This window comes from Camellia sinensis, chromosome 7 (assembly GCF_055761805.1).
Source record: "Camellia sinensis isolate YWXY chromosome 7, ASM5576180v1, whole genome shotgun sequence".
Taxonomy (NCBI): Eukaryota; Viridiplantae; Streptophyta; class Magnoliopsida; order Ericales; family Theaceae; genus Camellia; species Camellia sinensis.
Genome location: NC_138967.1, coordinates 189,011,396 through 189,027,179, shown reverse-complemented (window position 1 = coordinate 189,027,179; position 15,784 = coordinate 189,011,396). Strand labels below are relative to the sequence as shown.

General features: G+C 30.3%; 1 protein-coding gene across 1 annotated transcript; it reads left to right on the top strand.

The window, feature by feature from the left end:
• Window positions 1-9,038: 9,038 nt before the first annotated feature.
• Window positions 9,039-14,624, top strand: LOC145794878 (inositol diphosphatase DSP2-like). Its single transcript, XM_082877214.1, has 5 exons — window positions 9,039-9,343; window positions 9,686-9,719; window positions 12,280-12,337; window positions 12,433-12,476; window positions 14,212-14,624. The coding sequence occupies exons 2-5, from the start codon at window positions 9,702-9,704 to the stop codon at window positions 14,314-14,316; spliced, it is 225 nt and encodes a 74-aa protein (XP_082733340.1). The 5' UTR covers window positions 9,039-9,343; window positions 9,686-9,701; the 3' UTR covers window positions 14,317-14,624.
• The last annotated feature ends 1,160 nt before the right edge of the window (window positions 14,625-15,784 follow it).

The following is a 15,784-nucleotide window of genomic DNA, read 5'->3' as shown; positions in this document are numbered from 1 at the left end:
AGTAGTGTTTTTGAATTTTTTTATAGTTTTATTTTTTAAATAAATAAAATTAAAAAGTTCTGAAATATCTTTCACTTTCATATTATTATTTTTTTTGTGTATAAATAACTTTGTTTTAATTTTAAAATATCTTTTTTTTCCACTCTAAAGTATAGATTTTTTTCATAATTCTTAAATTTTATTTACGCAAATTGTTCATAAAACAATTTTTTTTTTTTTTTTTTTTTTGAAACATGAGAACATAATGTTTGGTTTTTTGATTGTATTGCCAATATTTTTTTTTTTTACTTTAAAAAAAATGATATTTTTAATTATTTGGTACATAAATGTGTTTGAACAAAATAAAATTTATGCCTTTGGTGAGCTATCAGAAATTATGGTGAATGGTAAAAAGTTTGTGACGGTGCCACGCCTCAAAATTTAGACAATTAAATATTAAATTAGGATTAAACCTCAATTAATGTTTCATCATTCAAATCTTAGGGGCGAAATAAAAAACTAAACGCCAACCAAACCATCCACTATAATTTAATAACTAACCAATACCTCTAATATTAAAGTAATAATAAATAATCAAAATAATTTAAATAATGTACGGTTACAAACCACGCTAAATTATCCTAATACAAAAGTCATAAAAAATATATATATATAAATTAATATCAATCCTAAGCTCAAGAAAACAAAATAAATCCAAAAAACAAGTTCAACAACTATAATAATTCCACGTCATCGCCGTAGCCCCAACTAATCCTACAAATGAAATAGACAAAACAGGTCAGTATACAAGTATACTAGTATGAGAACAAGATTTAACACCCACGTGTCCACCAAACGCAAATAAAAATACATTTAATTCTTATTACGGGACAAAACAAGTAGTTCAAACTGCATTGATACGAATGGGTGTTTCCCGAAATACAGTGGCATTTAGTTTCTTGCTCATACACAACGAAATATAAATTGATTATAAAATAAACAAAATAAAAATAAAAATATGGTGGATCAGCCCTCCATAAAAAAATTAATAAGACCCACCATCCTACAAAAAATAATGTTAGTATAATTTAATCATAAGTAACTTGCTGAATAAGTAAAAAATACAACATTTCATGCTTAAATAATTCGAATTGACCAAAACTCAAAGAACAAAAGTTGTACATAATCAATTTCATAAAAGACAATGCGAACGAAATTAATAGAAACTGAACATATTGATAGAAGAATTTAGACGGAATTCAATAAAAAAATTTGAAACTGAAAACGAATAGAAACTGTCATAAGATGATTTTTTCAGAAAAGATCAAAACATAAAAAGTGTGCAAAATAATGTTTTACTTCAGTTTACACAACACCAATAAAAATGAGCTCGTTTCGTAAGTTAAAACAGCCTTTAAAATCTGCATTGTTAAAATGAATCGAAACTACAATAACCAAGATCATCAGATTATAAGTTTTAATCGATCTTTTTAATAAAAAATTAAAACACAAAAGTTGTCTAGAATCACGTATATATGCCTCTGCTCAAATTTCATAATTTATCGAGGTCATTTACTATTTTTTTCAAGATGTACAAATCAATACAATTCGCACTATAACAATAAACTCATAATTAAATTCTTTGTACCTTAACTCCACCACTTTGGCCTCCACTTCCAGTCTACACATATATCACATGTGCCTCCCGTATACCTAACACCGCTCCGAAGCCAAACTTGCACGGGGATATCGTCTCGAGTTTGACCCACACTTCCCGAATGGTTAGCATATATGTGCGCGCTTAAATCAAAGTACTCGTCTACTCTTGAGAACGAGGCAACAAGATACATATACAAAGCATCTCACTCATAAGAATAACATAACAATGCCAAGCCTAAGGCATTCAAATAAATTTCATAATCTTTTTTTTTTTTATACACTCTTTCTCACCAACACTCAAATAAAATAACAATTCATGGAGTCATGGTGGAGTATAAGAAATTTATCTATGGGTTCCTAATTTATTTTAATTTTATATATCAATGAGGGTGATTAGAACCATAAAAAAAAAAATCCATATAAAAACTCTAACCCTTGCATACACAACTAATCAAAATAATTAAAATCAATTAAACATCTAAAAACGCTCAACCTTATATACACAACTAATCAAAATAATTAAAATCAATCTATTATCTTTATGTAAAAACAAAATCAAACTAACATCAAATAAATAAAAATAACGAATTAAACATAAATAAAGGGAATTGAGTTTTGTACTCACAATTTTTTTTAAAGATCAAAAAAATATTTGAAGAACTAATGACTGTGTTTGGTTTGAGTTTTTTGAATTAAGTTTTTTGAAAACTGAGTTTTTTGGTTTTCGTATTCTTTTGTTTTTAGTGAATATTTTTTAAATTTTAAACATTTTTTTTACTTTTTTAGATGCGCCTTAGTTACATGTATCTAAAAAGTAAAAAATTTGTGAAAAAATATTTTAAAAAATTAATAAATACATAAAAATACAAAAAATGTACTAAATTTTTGTTTTTTTTTTTATATTTTTGATATTTAGTGAATTTTTAAAAGTTTTTTTTTACAAATTTTTTACTTTTTAGGTGTATTTATGTTAAGTGTATCTAAAAAGTAAAAAAAATTGTTTAAAATATTAAAAAAATTCAGTAAAAACAAAAAAACACGAAAAATAAGATAGTAGAATTTTCTGAAAACTCAAACCAAGCATGATAAATGAAACCACCAAAACAAAACCCTAACCCTAATTTTTTTTTCCCTCCTTTCCTCTTCTTCCCCGCCATCCCTCTCTTTTTCTCTCTCTCTCAATTTTCCGCTGCTACACCTCTCATTTTTTGTTTAATGAGGCTCTATCACTTATATAATCTAATAAACTATTATAATATATTATATTGGTCATGTTTGGTAGAGCTATGTGAAAGTGTTTATAACTTATGCCTTAACAGCTTATAATTTATAATTATGAACATAAGCTGATTTCTGACTTATAAATTAAGCTTTCTGACTTATAAATTAAGCTTCTCCTGCCTCACTCAAAGAATAAGCTGATTTCTGACTTACAAAAAGCTATAGGGTGCATTGTTAAGCTAAACCAAATACATCAAAATAGCTTAAATTAAGCTGAAAGCTGAAATAAGCTGTACCAAACAGGGCCATTATATAATACAACATAATTATAATATATATAAATATAAATAAAAGATTAAATATATATACATAACATTTTTTTTTATATATATAACAAATATAAATATATAAATACTTGGATTAATTATATATAATTATATATCACATGATTAATAAAATAAAATAATAATACTAAATAATGGCTTAAGAAAAATCAAAATCGCTACAGATGGCCTGTAGTCAAGGTGATCGGGGGCGACGACTACAGTGGCCAGTATTAGCTGATGACAATGGTGAAAACCGACTACAGATGGTGGACATGATTAGTTGGCAATGGTAGTGCACAAAAGACAATGGATGGTATGATGCGTGGTAGCCAACAGTGGGTTAAAAGGAGGTGGTGGTAATCAACTGGCGATGACAGTGACCAGAATTAGTTGACAATGGTGGTAGATAAAAGACAGTGTGTGGCATGGTGTGTGGTAGTCAACGGTAGATCGAAAGAAGGTGGTAATGACCAACAGTCGATGAGGGAGACCGAAATTAGTTGGCAATAATGGTAGGCAAAAAGACAATAGATTGGATGACATGGTGTGTGGTAGCCATTGGTGGGTTGAAACGATGTGATGGTAACCAACAGTCAGTGAGGATGACCATAATTAATTGGCAATGGTAGTAGGCAAAAGGCAATGGATTAGATGGCATGGTACGCAGTAGCCATCGATGGGTTGAAAGGATATGGTGGTGACCAATAGTTAGTGGTACAGGTAGAGATGAGCGCGGATCGGTTATAGTCACGAAATCTTCAATCCATCATCTGTTCGTCAGATTAACGGATTTGAGAAAACCAATCTGCATCAGTCCGCCAATCCGGCAGATATGAATTGAGCGGATTGGCAGATTAGCGGGTAAATGCGAATCGGTTTAGCAGTTTAAAATTTTATAAATTTTCAATATAATTCAACTTGTGTACTTCATAAAATATATATATATATATATACACATATATATATATATTACAGTCAATCACTTAAAAAAATATTACAATCACTCTCATTCAAAGAAAGAAAGTTTGAAACTTTATAACATTACAGTCACTACATGTTTCATCCATATGTTACAATTACAACATGTCTCATCCACATAAAGTGTTACAATTTGTGGATCTTAAAGTATAAAAACAATTCAAGCCACCAAAATCATGAACAGAGCAGTAGTAGAGATTGTATGTCTTTGTATTGTTACATCTATATCTGTTTTTGAAAACAAAAACCAAGCAGTATATATCAGATTTTTTATTTATTATTTTTAGAGTTAGATTTCACAAAGAAAAAGAAAAAAATAAAGATAAATAATACATTTATTTTTTTTAATTAAAAAAAATATATTTAAGCTGAAAACTCTTTTTCAACCGAATGTATTCAACAAAATATTTAAACTCTTATTCGATTGAAAGCATAAATAGAATGCCTAAATAAATTAAAAACACAAAGTCTTATAAATTATTAAGCGTGCTCGTGGTTTGACAATTCGGTTGCGGCCAAAGGAATCTCAAATCCACTATCCGTCCAAAATTAGGCAAATCGAAAAAATTGAATCCGCAACCGTTCGCTCATCATCACACATCCGTCCAAAATGCGGCGGTTCGAGTTTGTTCGGTTGATTTGGGCGATCGATATATCCACTGCTCACTCCTAGTACAAATGAATGAGGGAATGAAAACTTGCTTTGAAAACAAACAAAACACTGTATTTGATGAATTACACTATGTTCCTTAAGTTTTAGCATATTTTCATTTTGACCCTCAAAAGTTTTTTTTTTTCACTTTAGTCCTTCAAGTAAATAATATTTTCAATTTGCTCTAACAATAAATCTACTAGTAGCTGCTATGCTACATCAATAACATGTGACATTTTATTGCTTTTTTTTATTATTATTTATAATATTGACCCTTTAAGTATATTAAATTTTTCTCGCATTTTTTTTCCTTAATTACACCGTAAGGTAAAAAAAAAAAAAGGCTACCAATTGGGTGGTTTACCAACAGTATAAAAAATTATAATCAGTTGTATTAAATTTTAAATTTCTAAATTTGTGTACTAATAATAATATGGCAGTCATAGCATATTATGTACATGTGAGGGACCCAATTTGGTGGTAAAGCTAGCAGTTAAAATGATATTTTGGAAGAGAAAGTATTTGAGAATTAAGGCAGCTTCTATTTGTGCACATAATTTTGTTCTCAATTCACACACTATATAGTTTTAATTCATATTAACTACCAAAAAATTTACATGGTTGGAAAATAGATCTCTAAAAATCTTTTGGTTTGAAAGTTGATATATCTAGATTATAAGTTTTTTTGTTCAAAAGTTTATTTTTGAACTATATAATTTTGTTCATTAGTTAATATTCAAATAAAAAAATCATATGAACTGAGAAAAGATAGCGTGTATTAATAGATTTGCTGTTAATTATTTATGTGATTTTTGTATAAAAAATTCCACAGAGTTTGAGCTTCAAAAAATTTGTATGTGAACAAAGCTTCACTTCTCCTTTATCTATTCCGTTGTACATGCATGTGCCTAAATTGTACCCTTTAATTAGCAAAGTTTATTGGAGGAAATGAAGGGATTGACTTGCTAAAAGCTAGCTTTTGCTTGCCAAAATGCCAACTAATTAATTAAAATTTAAATGTAGCTTATATATTAAAAAGTAAGCCATCTTTTTAGAACATTAATTATCAAGTCATCATTTTAACATCCCATCCTGTGTATTTTATTGGTATTTTTTATTTTATTTTTATTTTGTTTTATTTTAGAGTTCTATAAATTTGAATGCTAAACTAATTTTATTGTAGTGATGTGGATGATAGTATTAAAATAGTTTTGAAATATTGATAATTGATTATTATTTTTTATCAAAATTCTGGCACTAGTTATTCTTTCACAATATAGTCTAAAATTGGGAGGTTATAAAAATATTGTGTTTACACGAGGGGTGGTGGTCTAGTGGACAATGCATTCTGTTCTAGTCATGATCAAATCTTGGGGGCGCACTCTCTATGTGGAGATTCTGTACTGTACTCCAATCGATACTAAGGTTCATTTGGATGTCTCGGTGATGGGTTCTTTCCTATAAGTTAGGTTAAATCTAACCGGCAAACGGTCGTCCCAGGACAAGGGCCTGCAGATGGTATGATGTCTCCATGGAGCATCTTTTTTTTTTTGGTTCAAAAAAAATAAAAATAAAAATAAAAATGTTGTGTTTGGCATTTAAAAAATAATAATAAGAAGAAGCTTGAATGGGTTCAATTATGAACTGAAAAAAAAAATTGAATTAGTTAATTGAAAATGTAATGATTTCATTTGTGCAACCAAACAGACCCTATAGTTTCCAGTATAGACTAATATTTGTTTGTTAATCTTATGGATGGACTAATTATAAACTAATTGTTAAATTTAATCAATCTTAAATTTAATCCTCAACTATGCCATAAATTACATTTTCAAAAACTAATCTGTTTTATCTATATATATGTTTTTATGTCGTCCAAAAAATTGTTCCTATAATCTTGAAAAAGTTAATTCAAATCTTAAGAAATGCCACATGCATGCTTATAATTATGAATAAAGTTACCTAGAAAATAAATAATCCAAAAACTTTTTTGAAAACACTGTAAAACGTTATTCTCTATTTAATTCCTTCTTTCAATGAAAACCCTAACAAATTTAAGGCAACAATAGTAATCTAGTACACTTTAAATATCTTTAATATGGTATACACCTGTGCTAATCCTTGAGGATTATAATGAAAGCAGTAATTAAGTATAAGATTGTGAAATTTTTAATGAAATTTCAACCTATATTTTTAATAAAATTTTTCTTTGCCGATCAAAAAAAAAAAAAGTATAAGATTGTGAACCACCAGAGTGGTTTTTTTTTTTATTGATATTCAAATATAGAAAGGATAAAATACACTTTTGGTTATCAAAACATGCATTCTGTGTTATTTTAAATTTTTAAATTTCAATTCTATTAATTTTTTTCTCAACTTATTCAATTTGTGTTTTAATAGTCCTTAACACCGTTGACCGTTAGTCCAAATTTTATTCAAATTTTGACAAAATTTAGACGGATGGGACTGTTTAAACTCAAACTGAATATATAAGTGGAGGGCCAAATTGAAAAACATTAGAGATTAAAATAAAACGTAAGTGCTGACCATATATTTAACCCAATATATAATTAAAGTTAAATTATATTTTTCACCCTCCAACTTTCATCCAAATTTTATTTTGATCCATCACCTTTTAATTCTAACAATTATTTCCTCAAACTTCAAACTGTGTTTCAATGAGATTCTCCTGTCATTTCATTATTTAAAATTTAAATAGAAATGTCATTTTTAGTATGATTTTTTCCAATGTAATTTTTTAACGATGAGTCGATGACTAAAGGATCGAATTGAAACACTAATTAAAGTTTGAATATTTAATTGTTGCAATAAAAATATGAGAGATTAAAGTAAAATTCAGATGAAAATTTGGCATAAAAATTTGTAATTTACCCAATAAATTAATAACCTCTTCAAGGGTAATCACACAATCCATATATACAGAGAAGACCCCCATCACACATGTTATCGCAACGCCCGCAATTCTTCTTATCGTACGCTAGCCTGACGCACTTCCCTCCGCAACACGTTTCTGTGACCTCGCATATCTTCTTGCACTTGCCACAATTTTGATGATCAGTTTTTGTGTCCACACATTTGTTGTTGCAGCACGTAGAATTGTTCGCTAGGAAACAAGTTTCATGGTGACTGGTGCAATTGTTGGCTTGTCTCGGGTTCTTTTCTTGTTGAACAAGGAATCGACTTACGTTCTTCGATCGCATAGGCTTCTTGTTCTCCTCCGGAGTGTCCATGCTCTTTAAAGGCAGTTTCTCTGCTTTGTTTTCGGTGTTTTTGGTGATGAGAGTGAGTGATGATAAAGCCATGGTAATGGCTATTATTATGAGGAGTATTGTAATCACCTTCATGGCTATGAAGGTGGAGAGAGAGAGAGAGAGAGAGAGAGAGAGATTGGAGAGGATGGTATGTAATGAAAGGCTTGTTATGGTTTATAGGTATGGTGGGAAGGAGTTGACGCGGGAAAAGTGGTTAAAGTTGCTGCATGGAGTGTGGTGAAATTCTATTGTTTGGTTTTATAGAAAATAGAAATGATTTGTGCACCCACAATGGGATTGTGGGACAGCCCTCCCACTTGAGGGAACCTTCTACCCCAATTACTGCAAATCTTGAAGAAGAAGTTGATTGTGATTAGATTTCTAATTTAGGGATTATTTCACATGCACTATACAAGTGTATTTATTTTATTTGGGTCATATTATTTTTCTTTTTTTTTTTGTAAATCTTTTAGTAAAAAATTAAAAAGTATATTTATTTAGATCATCCCAAATACCTTTTAGTTAACAAAATTCAGCTTGTTTGGTTTTGGTTTTTAGAAAATACTTTTCAGAAAATTTTATTTTTCAAATTTTTTTGTTTTCAATGAATTTTTTTAATATTTTAAGCAATTTTTCTAATTTTTAGACACAGCTAACATAAATACACTTAAAAAGTATAATATTTGTAAAAAAAATCTTTAAAAAATCACTAAATACCAAAAATAGAAAAAAAAAATATGAAATTTTTCAAAGTTTTATGTATTTATTAATTTTTAAAAATATTTCTTCACAAATATTTTACTATCTATATAATAAGGGAGGAAGGATTTTGAAAATGTGTAAAATGTATGTGAGATACATTTAGATTTAAAGGCTGAGATCAATTTTGATAAAGATCAATGGTTCGGATGATGATTTATTCCCGCCCAAACCCTATGTGCTCTCTCCCTTCCCCACCTACCGACGTCTCCTCCCCCATTCCCTCTTTATCTCTCTCTGCCTCCCCCCTCTCCCCACTTTTCTCTCAGTGCTCGCTGCGCCCAAGGTAGGGTTTCAGATTGAGAACTCTCTCCCCCTCTCCCCCCTTCTCTCTCAGTGTTCGCTGCTCGCAAGATAGGGTTCCGATTGAGAACTGGGTCACCGAGTTGGCTCCTCTGTTCCACGACCAACTTCACCACCACCACAGATTCTTTCTCTGTTCGACGCCGTCGTCTTCTCTTTCTCTCTCTGCTTCGAACCCCCTGGTGCCTCTCTCGGTGAGCCAATTGTTGTTTGTTGGTGGAAATTAATGGTTTAAATTAATGTTTTTGTTTATCATCATCAAAGCATCATCTGAACCTCTATTGAAAACAGTAGGTGATGCTTTGAACGATCAAGTTAATACAGTTATTTTTTTAAAAAATTTAATACAGTAGGTGTTTTTGTTTATCATCATCAAAGCATCATCTCAACCTCCATTGAAAACAATAGATTATAAGGTTTTTTTGGTTGTGTTATTATATACATAAGTTTGAAAATGGGTATGTCTTGGTCTTATCTGCTCTTATCTGCTCTAAGGCGGCAATTGAATATGGGTATACTCTTAATAAGGATTGCAGATGCTCTAAGACAAAAATGGGTATACTCTCAATGGTATGTACAATTCCATGCCTTTTGCTGTCTTCTATTGCTAAAATTTTGTGTTACCTAATTATCTAATCTAAAGTCAGCAATAACTTGATATATTCGTAGTTCACTGTTTGGTTTTGATTGAGACAGTTAAATCAAATGGAGATGATATAGATATGCTTGGACATATAAAACAAGAACTTGGATGCAAAGAAAAGCCCTAAATATTAAGGAATGAGGAACTCAGTTTATAAATATGCTTGGACATATAATCATCCACTGGGAAACACTTTTCTTGGTGTTAAAAGAAATGGTCATGTGGAGCCAAGATGGGCCCAATATCATGATTAACTGTTGAATGTTGATTCAGAATGTGTTTGATACTGTACGATAATTATCTATATATCTATATATCATGATTAACTTTTCCAAATGATGAACCCTGTGAAAGGATTTTAACACAAATATATCTATATATACACAAAATATACTTCTTTTTTCTTTTTTTTTTTTTGTATTCATTTTTTCTTCTTCTTTTGATTCAATCAAATATATACATATATGTGCAATATATGTGTATCTCTGTGTGAATGTATGTTTTTATTTATTGAAATGTATTTTTTTTTTTTTTTGTAATTCCAATTATTTGGGATCTTTGGCTCTAAAGAACAACAAGTATGTTTAATTGTCCAATATCAATTTTTTTTATATTTTTATATTTTTATATTTATAATCTGTATCGTACTCTACTGGATGCCAATACTTCTCTGTAGTTGCGGATAAATGTATCCAATGTTAATTTTGTGAAGTATCAGATATTTTTCGGAAAGTCTTGGTCACTATTAAATTAAAATTATAATAAATTTTGCATACTATTAGAGTATAATCATTAAAATAAATTCAAGAATATTTTTCGGAAAGTCTTGGTATTCTATGTCTTTTTTTTTTTTTCTTTCTTTTTGATTTTGTCGTATCGCCTTATCTATATCTCATATTTGTATCCATGCTTCATAGTAAGCAAGGAAGGCTCTGACGCTACTTTAATTTTCGTTTGCAATAATGTTATAGTGACCAACTTTCATAGTGACCAACTTTCGTAGTTATTAGGTCTGTGTTGTTTTAAGCAAATTGGAAAGTATTGGGCCTGTGTTGTTTGTTACCAATGTAATTATTATTATCTTAATAAAAGGTCAAATTTCATGGTAATGGTTTGCGTTTATTGCTTATCAATTGAATGAGAGATGATGTCGCTATTTGGGGAATTATAGCAAGAATATTGGTTGACCAATGAGAAAGTCCCCACATGACGTGTTAACATGTCCAAGGAACTGCAGGGGTAATCTTCTCATTGAATCTATATGATTTCTGAATTTAGTTGGAGATTGGCAACAACCGTGCCAATATTTATTTCTATAGATACTGAGTTTTGAAAGTCAATAAATTTAGAGAAAAAATAAAAGAGAAATGGAGATGGACTGTCAAGCGTTATCTAGGATTTGGTTTCACATCAAAGATTTATTTGACATAATTTGAACAGACTCCAAAAACTGGTTTATAAACCTTGATAGTCATTCAAAATGGTGGTTTCACTTGATGTAATAATGTAAAATGTGCCATTCTGGGTATCTCTGTGTGAAGAAGTATAGTGGTGGTTTCTGCTGATGGAAGGATGTTGGCAGCTACTCATGGCTCAACATTGCAGTGGTAAAGTGCTGAAACTGGGCAGGTTTTGGACACAGCTGACAGGGTTCATGATCCACTGATTTTCTTTTTCTTTGTTTCTTTATCCTTTTCCCTACAGTTAGTATTTTTTTGGGTGAATACCTACAGTTAGTATTTTATTTTGCTTTATGATGGAAAATCAGTCATGACAGTCAGGCTTTCACTTCCATTCCACATTGTTTTTATTTTATTCCCAAGTTATTTTCCTGGAAAGATTTGTACATACCATTGAGAGTATACCCATTTTCAAATTTGATCAAACCATTTCATCAAATCTAAATCAAATCAAGGGATTTGTAAAAAAAAATCACCAAATATTCAACAGTCATATTTTTAATGAAATTTCAAAAAGAGTAATTATTGGATATGCGTTTCTTTCATTAAAAATGGTTAAAACAGATCTTTAGGATAGGTTTGGATTTTTTCAGAAAGATTTAATGAAATAAAAGAGAGTAAGGTTTGAGTGTTCCATATTAGATCAAGCTTTTAACCAAAATTTCTCTAAAATTTGATGAAAAAAAGAGACTAGGGTTGGAGATGCTCTTAGTATAGTGATCCTGCTCTTATTTGTATCTCAGTTATGTTGCATCAAATCTAGGCAGCAATTGCAAATAACACTTCCTTTTATTCTTTTTTAAATAGAAGAGGGTACTATTCGTAACTGATTGCATCAAATACTAAATTACACAAATACTAAATTCAAATACATGATTGCAATCACCAAATACTAAATCTAGGCAGCAATTGCATATAACACTTCCTTTTATTTGTTTTATTCTTTTTCAAATACTAAATTCACCAAATACATGATTGCATCAAATTCTCCAAATGGAAGAACTGATATTTGAAATTGTGTATCCAGGAACCTTTCGTAAACATTCCAGAGGATACTATTCGTGAAGCACTAAAAGTTGTTCTTGGTATCATAAATTCTTAATACTTTACACTTTATTTCTGCCAATATAGAATGTAACTAATTGTCTTTGCTTATTTTCTCTCTTTGCCTGCAATGCAGATGAAAAGAATCACCCCATTTTGATCCATTGCAAGCGAGGAAAGGTATGTGCTGTACTCTGGTTTTTCTGCAACTCAATAACTAATTTTTAAGTATCAAAAAGAACTATAATTTACAGAAAACAGAATTCAGAAGAAAATCAGAGTTTCACAACTCTGCCATGGAACTTCTGATTCAAAGAAAAAGAAAAAAGTGATTTCCAAATAAAATACATCAGATTACACCCCTTTTTTCCTCTTCTTTTATAAACTTCATAACCTAATATAACTTCCTGACAAACTCTTCTTAAAGATTTAATCTCTATTTAACTGGTTATAGTTTCCTTCTCTTCAGCTTCACTTCCATTTGTATCTTATAAATTTTGTGTGTTTGAAATAAAGACACTTGCCACCATAGAAATATTCATAAACTTAATTTTCTTGCTGAGGAAACGGGAAGAATGAAATATTGTTATTATTTTTGAGAAAAGGTTGTATGTGGTGCTACGGTTTTGGGGTTTCTATGTGACAACATTAGATGCATACCTTTTGCCTTTAATGTCTAATTTGGTACCTTTCTTTTCTTTTTTTTCCTTTTTAATTGGATTTCACCAGAATAGATAGAGCCTGATTGCAAATGGTATGCTGGTAGAAATAGTTGGTCAAAAAAATGAGGTTAAAAAAAAATATAAAAATAATGGTTAAATCAATTTATGATTGCATTTGGATTCGTGGATTTCAAATCAAGGGAAATGGTGTTGATCATTTAAATATTTTGTATCCAATTTAGATATATAATATTAAGTTATAGATTTTAATAATGATTTAAAAGCTTCATATGAATGGTTTTGAAATAATACTGCAATAATAGTTATTTGGATTTCTCCCCAACAAAGATTTTAGTAGCACAAGGATCCTTATGGGATATAGATCATAGATTTGTCTATCTTGACCTCAAATCCCCTAATTTCAAATTCATCCATCCAAATGCAACACAAGGTTTTAAAATTTTTATCATCTAATGCTTATGAAGCCTTCAAAGTTGCCACTTACGTTAGACATTAAGTCTCAAGCAATCAAGCTACAGTTAAGGAGGGTTTCTTATGTTGGTGGCCGTTTTAAAGCAATGTTCTGGCCTATAATATCAATAATAACCTTGGAAACCCCCTTCCAGAGGGTTTACAGTATTGCCAAATTTGCTTATATGTCATGCAAAAATAGTTGGAAGGGAAATGCAGCTGAGTAGGTTTTTTATAACTTTTTTATTCTTTCATTTTCAATGATCTGTTCTGGCTTCAATATGTGGAATTATCACTTCCTTTTTTCCGATGGGATGAATCATCTGGATAAATACTCTCACATGCAAATACTTCAATTGTTGATAATTTAAGTTTGGCCCTCAAAATTTATATATCTGGGTTTATACACTCTGGTTAGCCTCCATCACTGTGTCGCCTCCATTAGCTTGCTGTGTTTTTTATTTTGAAAAAATTTGAAAGAGGATAACTCCAAAAAAAAAAAAAAAAAAAAAATCCTTATTTTTCAACTATCAAACTGAGGGTTTGGAAATCTGCGCAGATAGGGTGCTTCTTTTGGGAATTTAATTGTAGTAGAGCTGAGGTTTAAAGAGTAATGAGATTTGTTGTTGTGCTTATGTTATTATATGAACCAGAAGCACGCAGATTTAAAGATGCCTTTCTTCTGTATTTGTAACTGTTTTTTCTTACTTTGTTAATTGCAATGTAGTTTTGTTGTTTTTTATTTGTGGCAGACATTCGATTTGAGTTTTTGTTTATGATAGGCATGCTGTAAAAGAGATGGAAGAAAGTCCCTCATCAACAGTTTGGGGTGGAAAAATAACTGGAATCAAGTTTGGTTTGGATTTGTGTGTGTTTGGATTTGTTAAAATAATCAATTGGTTTTGAATTGGACATGGGGGGTTTGCTTTTGGTTCGAAAATGTTGGAAGATTTGGCATTTGTTTTCAAAATTCTCACCAAAGGTCTTTACTATATTTAATAAGGCCATGATTTTTGCTGTGGATTGATTTTTAATTTTTATTTTTTTTTGGTTATTTTGGTATGAGCTAAAAGCCTCTTTTGGTACCCCACAGGGCATGGATGTTTTGGAATTTTGGTTTTAGGGATGTTTGGGTTTGTGTTTTCTAAACCTTAATCCATATATTCAATGGAATCACAGTTGATATATACCTCAATTTGGTTTGTTTCTAAGATTTGGGGTTCTATTTGTTTTCTAAGATTTGTTTTTTTAAACATTCAAATTGGAAAAGAGAGGAGATAATGAGAAAGAGAGAGAATGAGTGTTGATTTCCTACGAGGGGAGAGAATGAGAAAGATAGACCTTTGTGGAGACATTAGAGAGAGAAAGTGGGAAAGATGGAGAGAGAGAATGAGTGGGAGACAGTGTAGAGAGGTTAGGGGGTCACTCAGCATAACACCACACAAAAAAAAGTGGGTTTAAATTTTTTTTTTCAATCCACTCTTTTTGAAAAATGTTTGTAGAAAATGTTGATTTTTTTTTTTTTTTTTTTTGGATAAATTACTCAAATTTTAAATTGAGTTCTGTTAAAAAAAATGGTGAATTTAAATTTGTATGAAAATTGAGTTTAAATTGAATTTATGAGTTATGTTTATGTAGAAAATGTTTTTTGTTTGTTTGTTTGTTTGTTTGTTTTTTTTTTCTGTGTGTAGATAAATTTAAACTCCAAATTTAAATTAGGTTTAGATTGTGTAACGCCCTCAAAATAATAACATTAACCCATCAGATAAGACAAGCATTTACATATAAACTAACCACATACCTTTATTTCATTGAGTTTCACTACATAAGTATTACATGTTAACATCAAAACAAAATGCCCTACGGGCTTACAGCTTTCCAAGTTAACACTTGGTTACAACAAAAGAGTACTAACTCGTTTACACATTAAGCCCTAGGCTTGAAGTTACATGTAATACATCAAAAGTAAAACAACTACGCTATGTCCGCCTCTAGCCTCCCAAGCTATGTCCTTGGAGGTGGCATGCTTCCTGTACCTGAAAATGATATTCCCATATAGGGTGAGCCACAGCCCAGTAGAAATACACTAAACCAACCATGGACAATGACTAAAACATTAGCAATTGATAGTTGGTCAACGCTGATACAATCACATAAATTACATATTTATGTCAACGACTTACAAGTCCCAATTACTTTTCATTTTCCCTTTTTCAACAGATAAGCATGCTAGCTCTATCATCATTTCCACAGATATGTATAAAAACTATATCTCACATTCAGATAAGCATACAAGCTGTATCCACACTCTACAACAGATATGTATATCAACAATATCCACAGATAAGCATACAA

Bases quoted from the DNA above. Each gene is read 5' to 3' on its own strand.
- LOC145794878 (XM_082877214.1), top strand. The intron at 12,338-12,432 runs GTATCATAAATT...CCTGCAATGCAG, and splicing joins AGCACTAAAAGTTGTTCTTG to ATGAAAAGAATCACCCCATT. The intron at 12,477-14,211 runs GTATGTGCTGTA...TGTTTATGATAG, and splicing joins TCCATTGCAAGCGAGGAAAG to GCATGCTGTAAAAGAGATGG.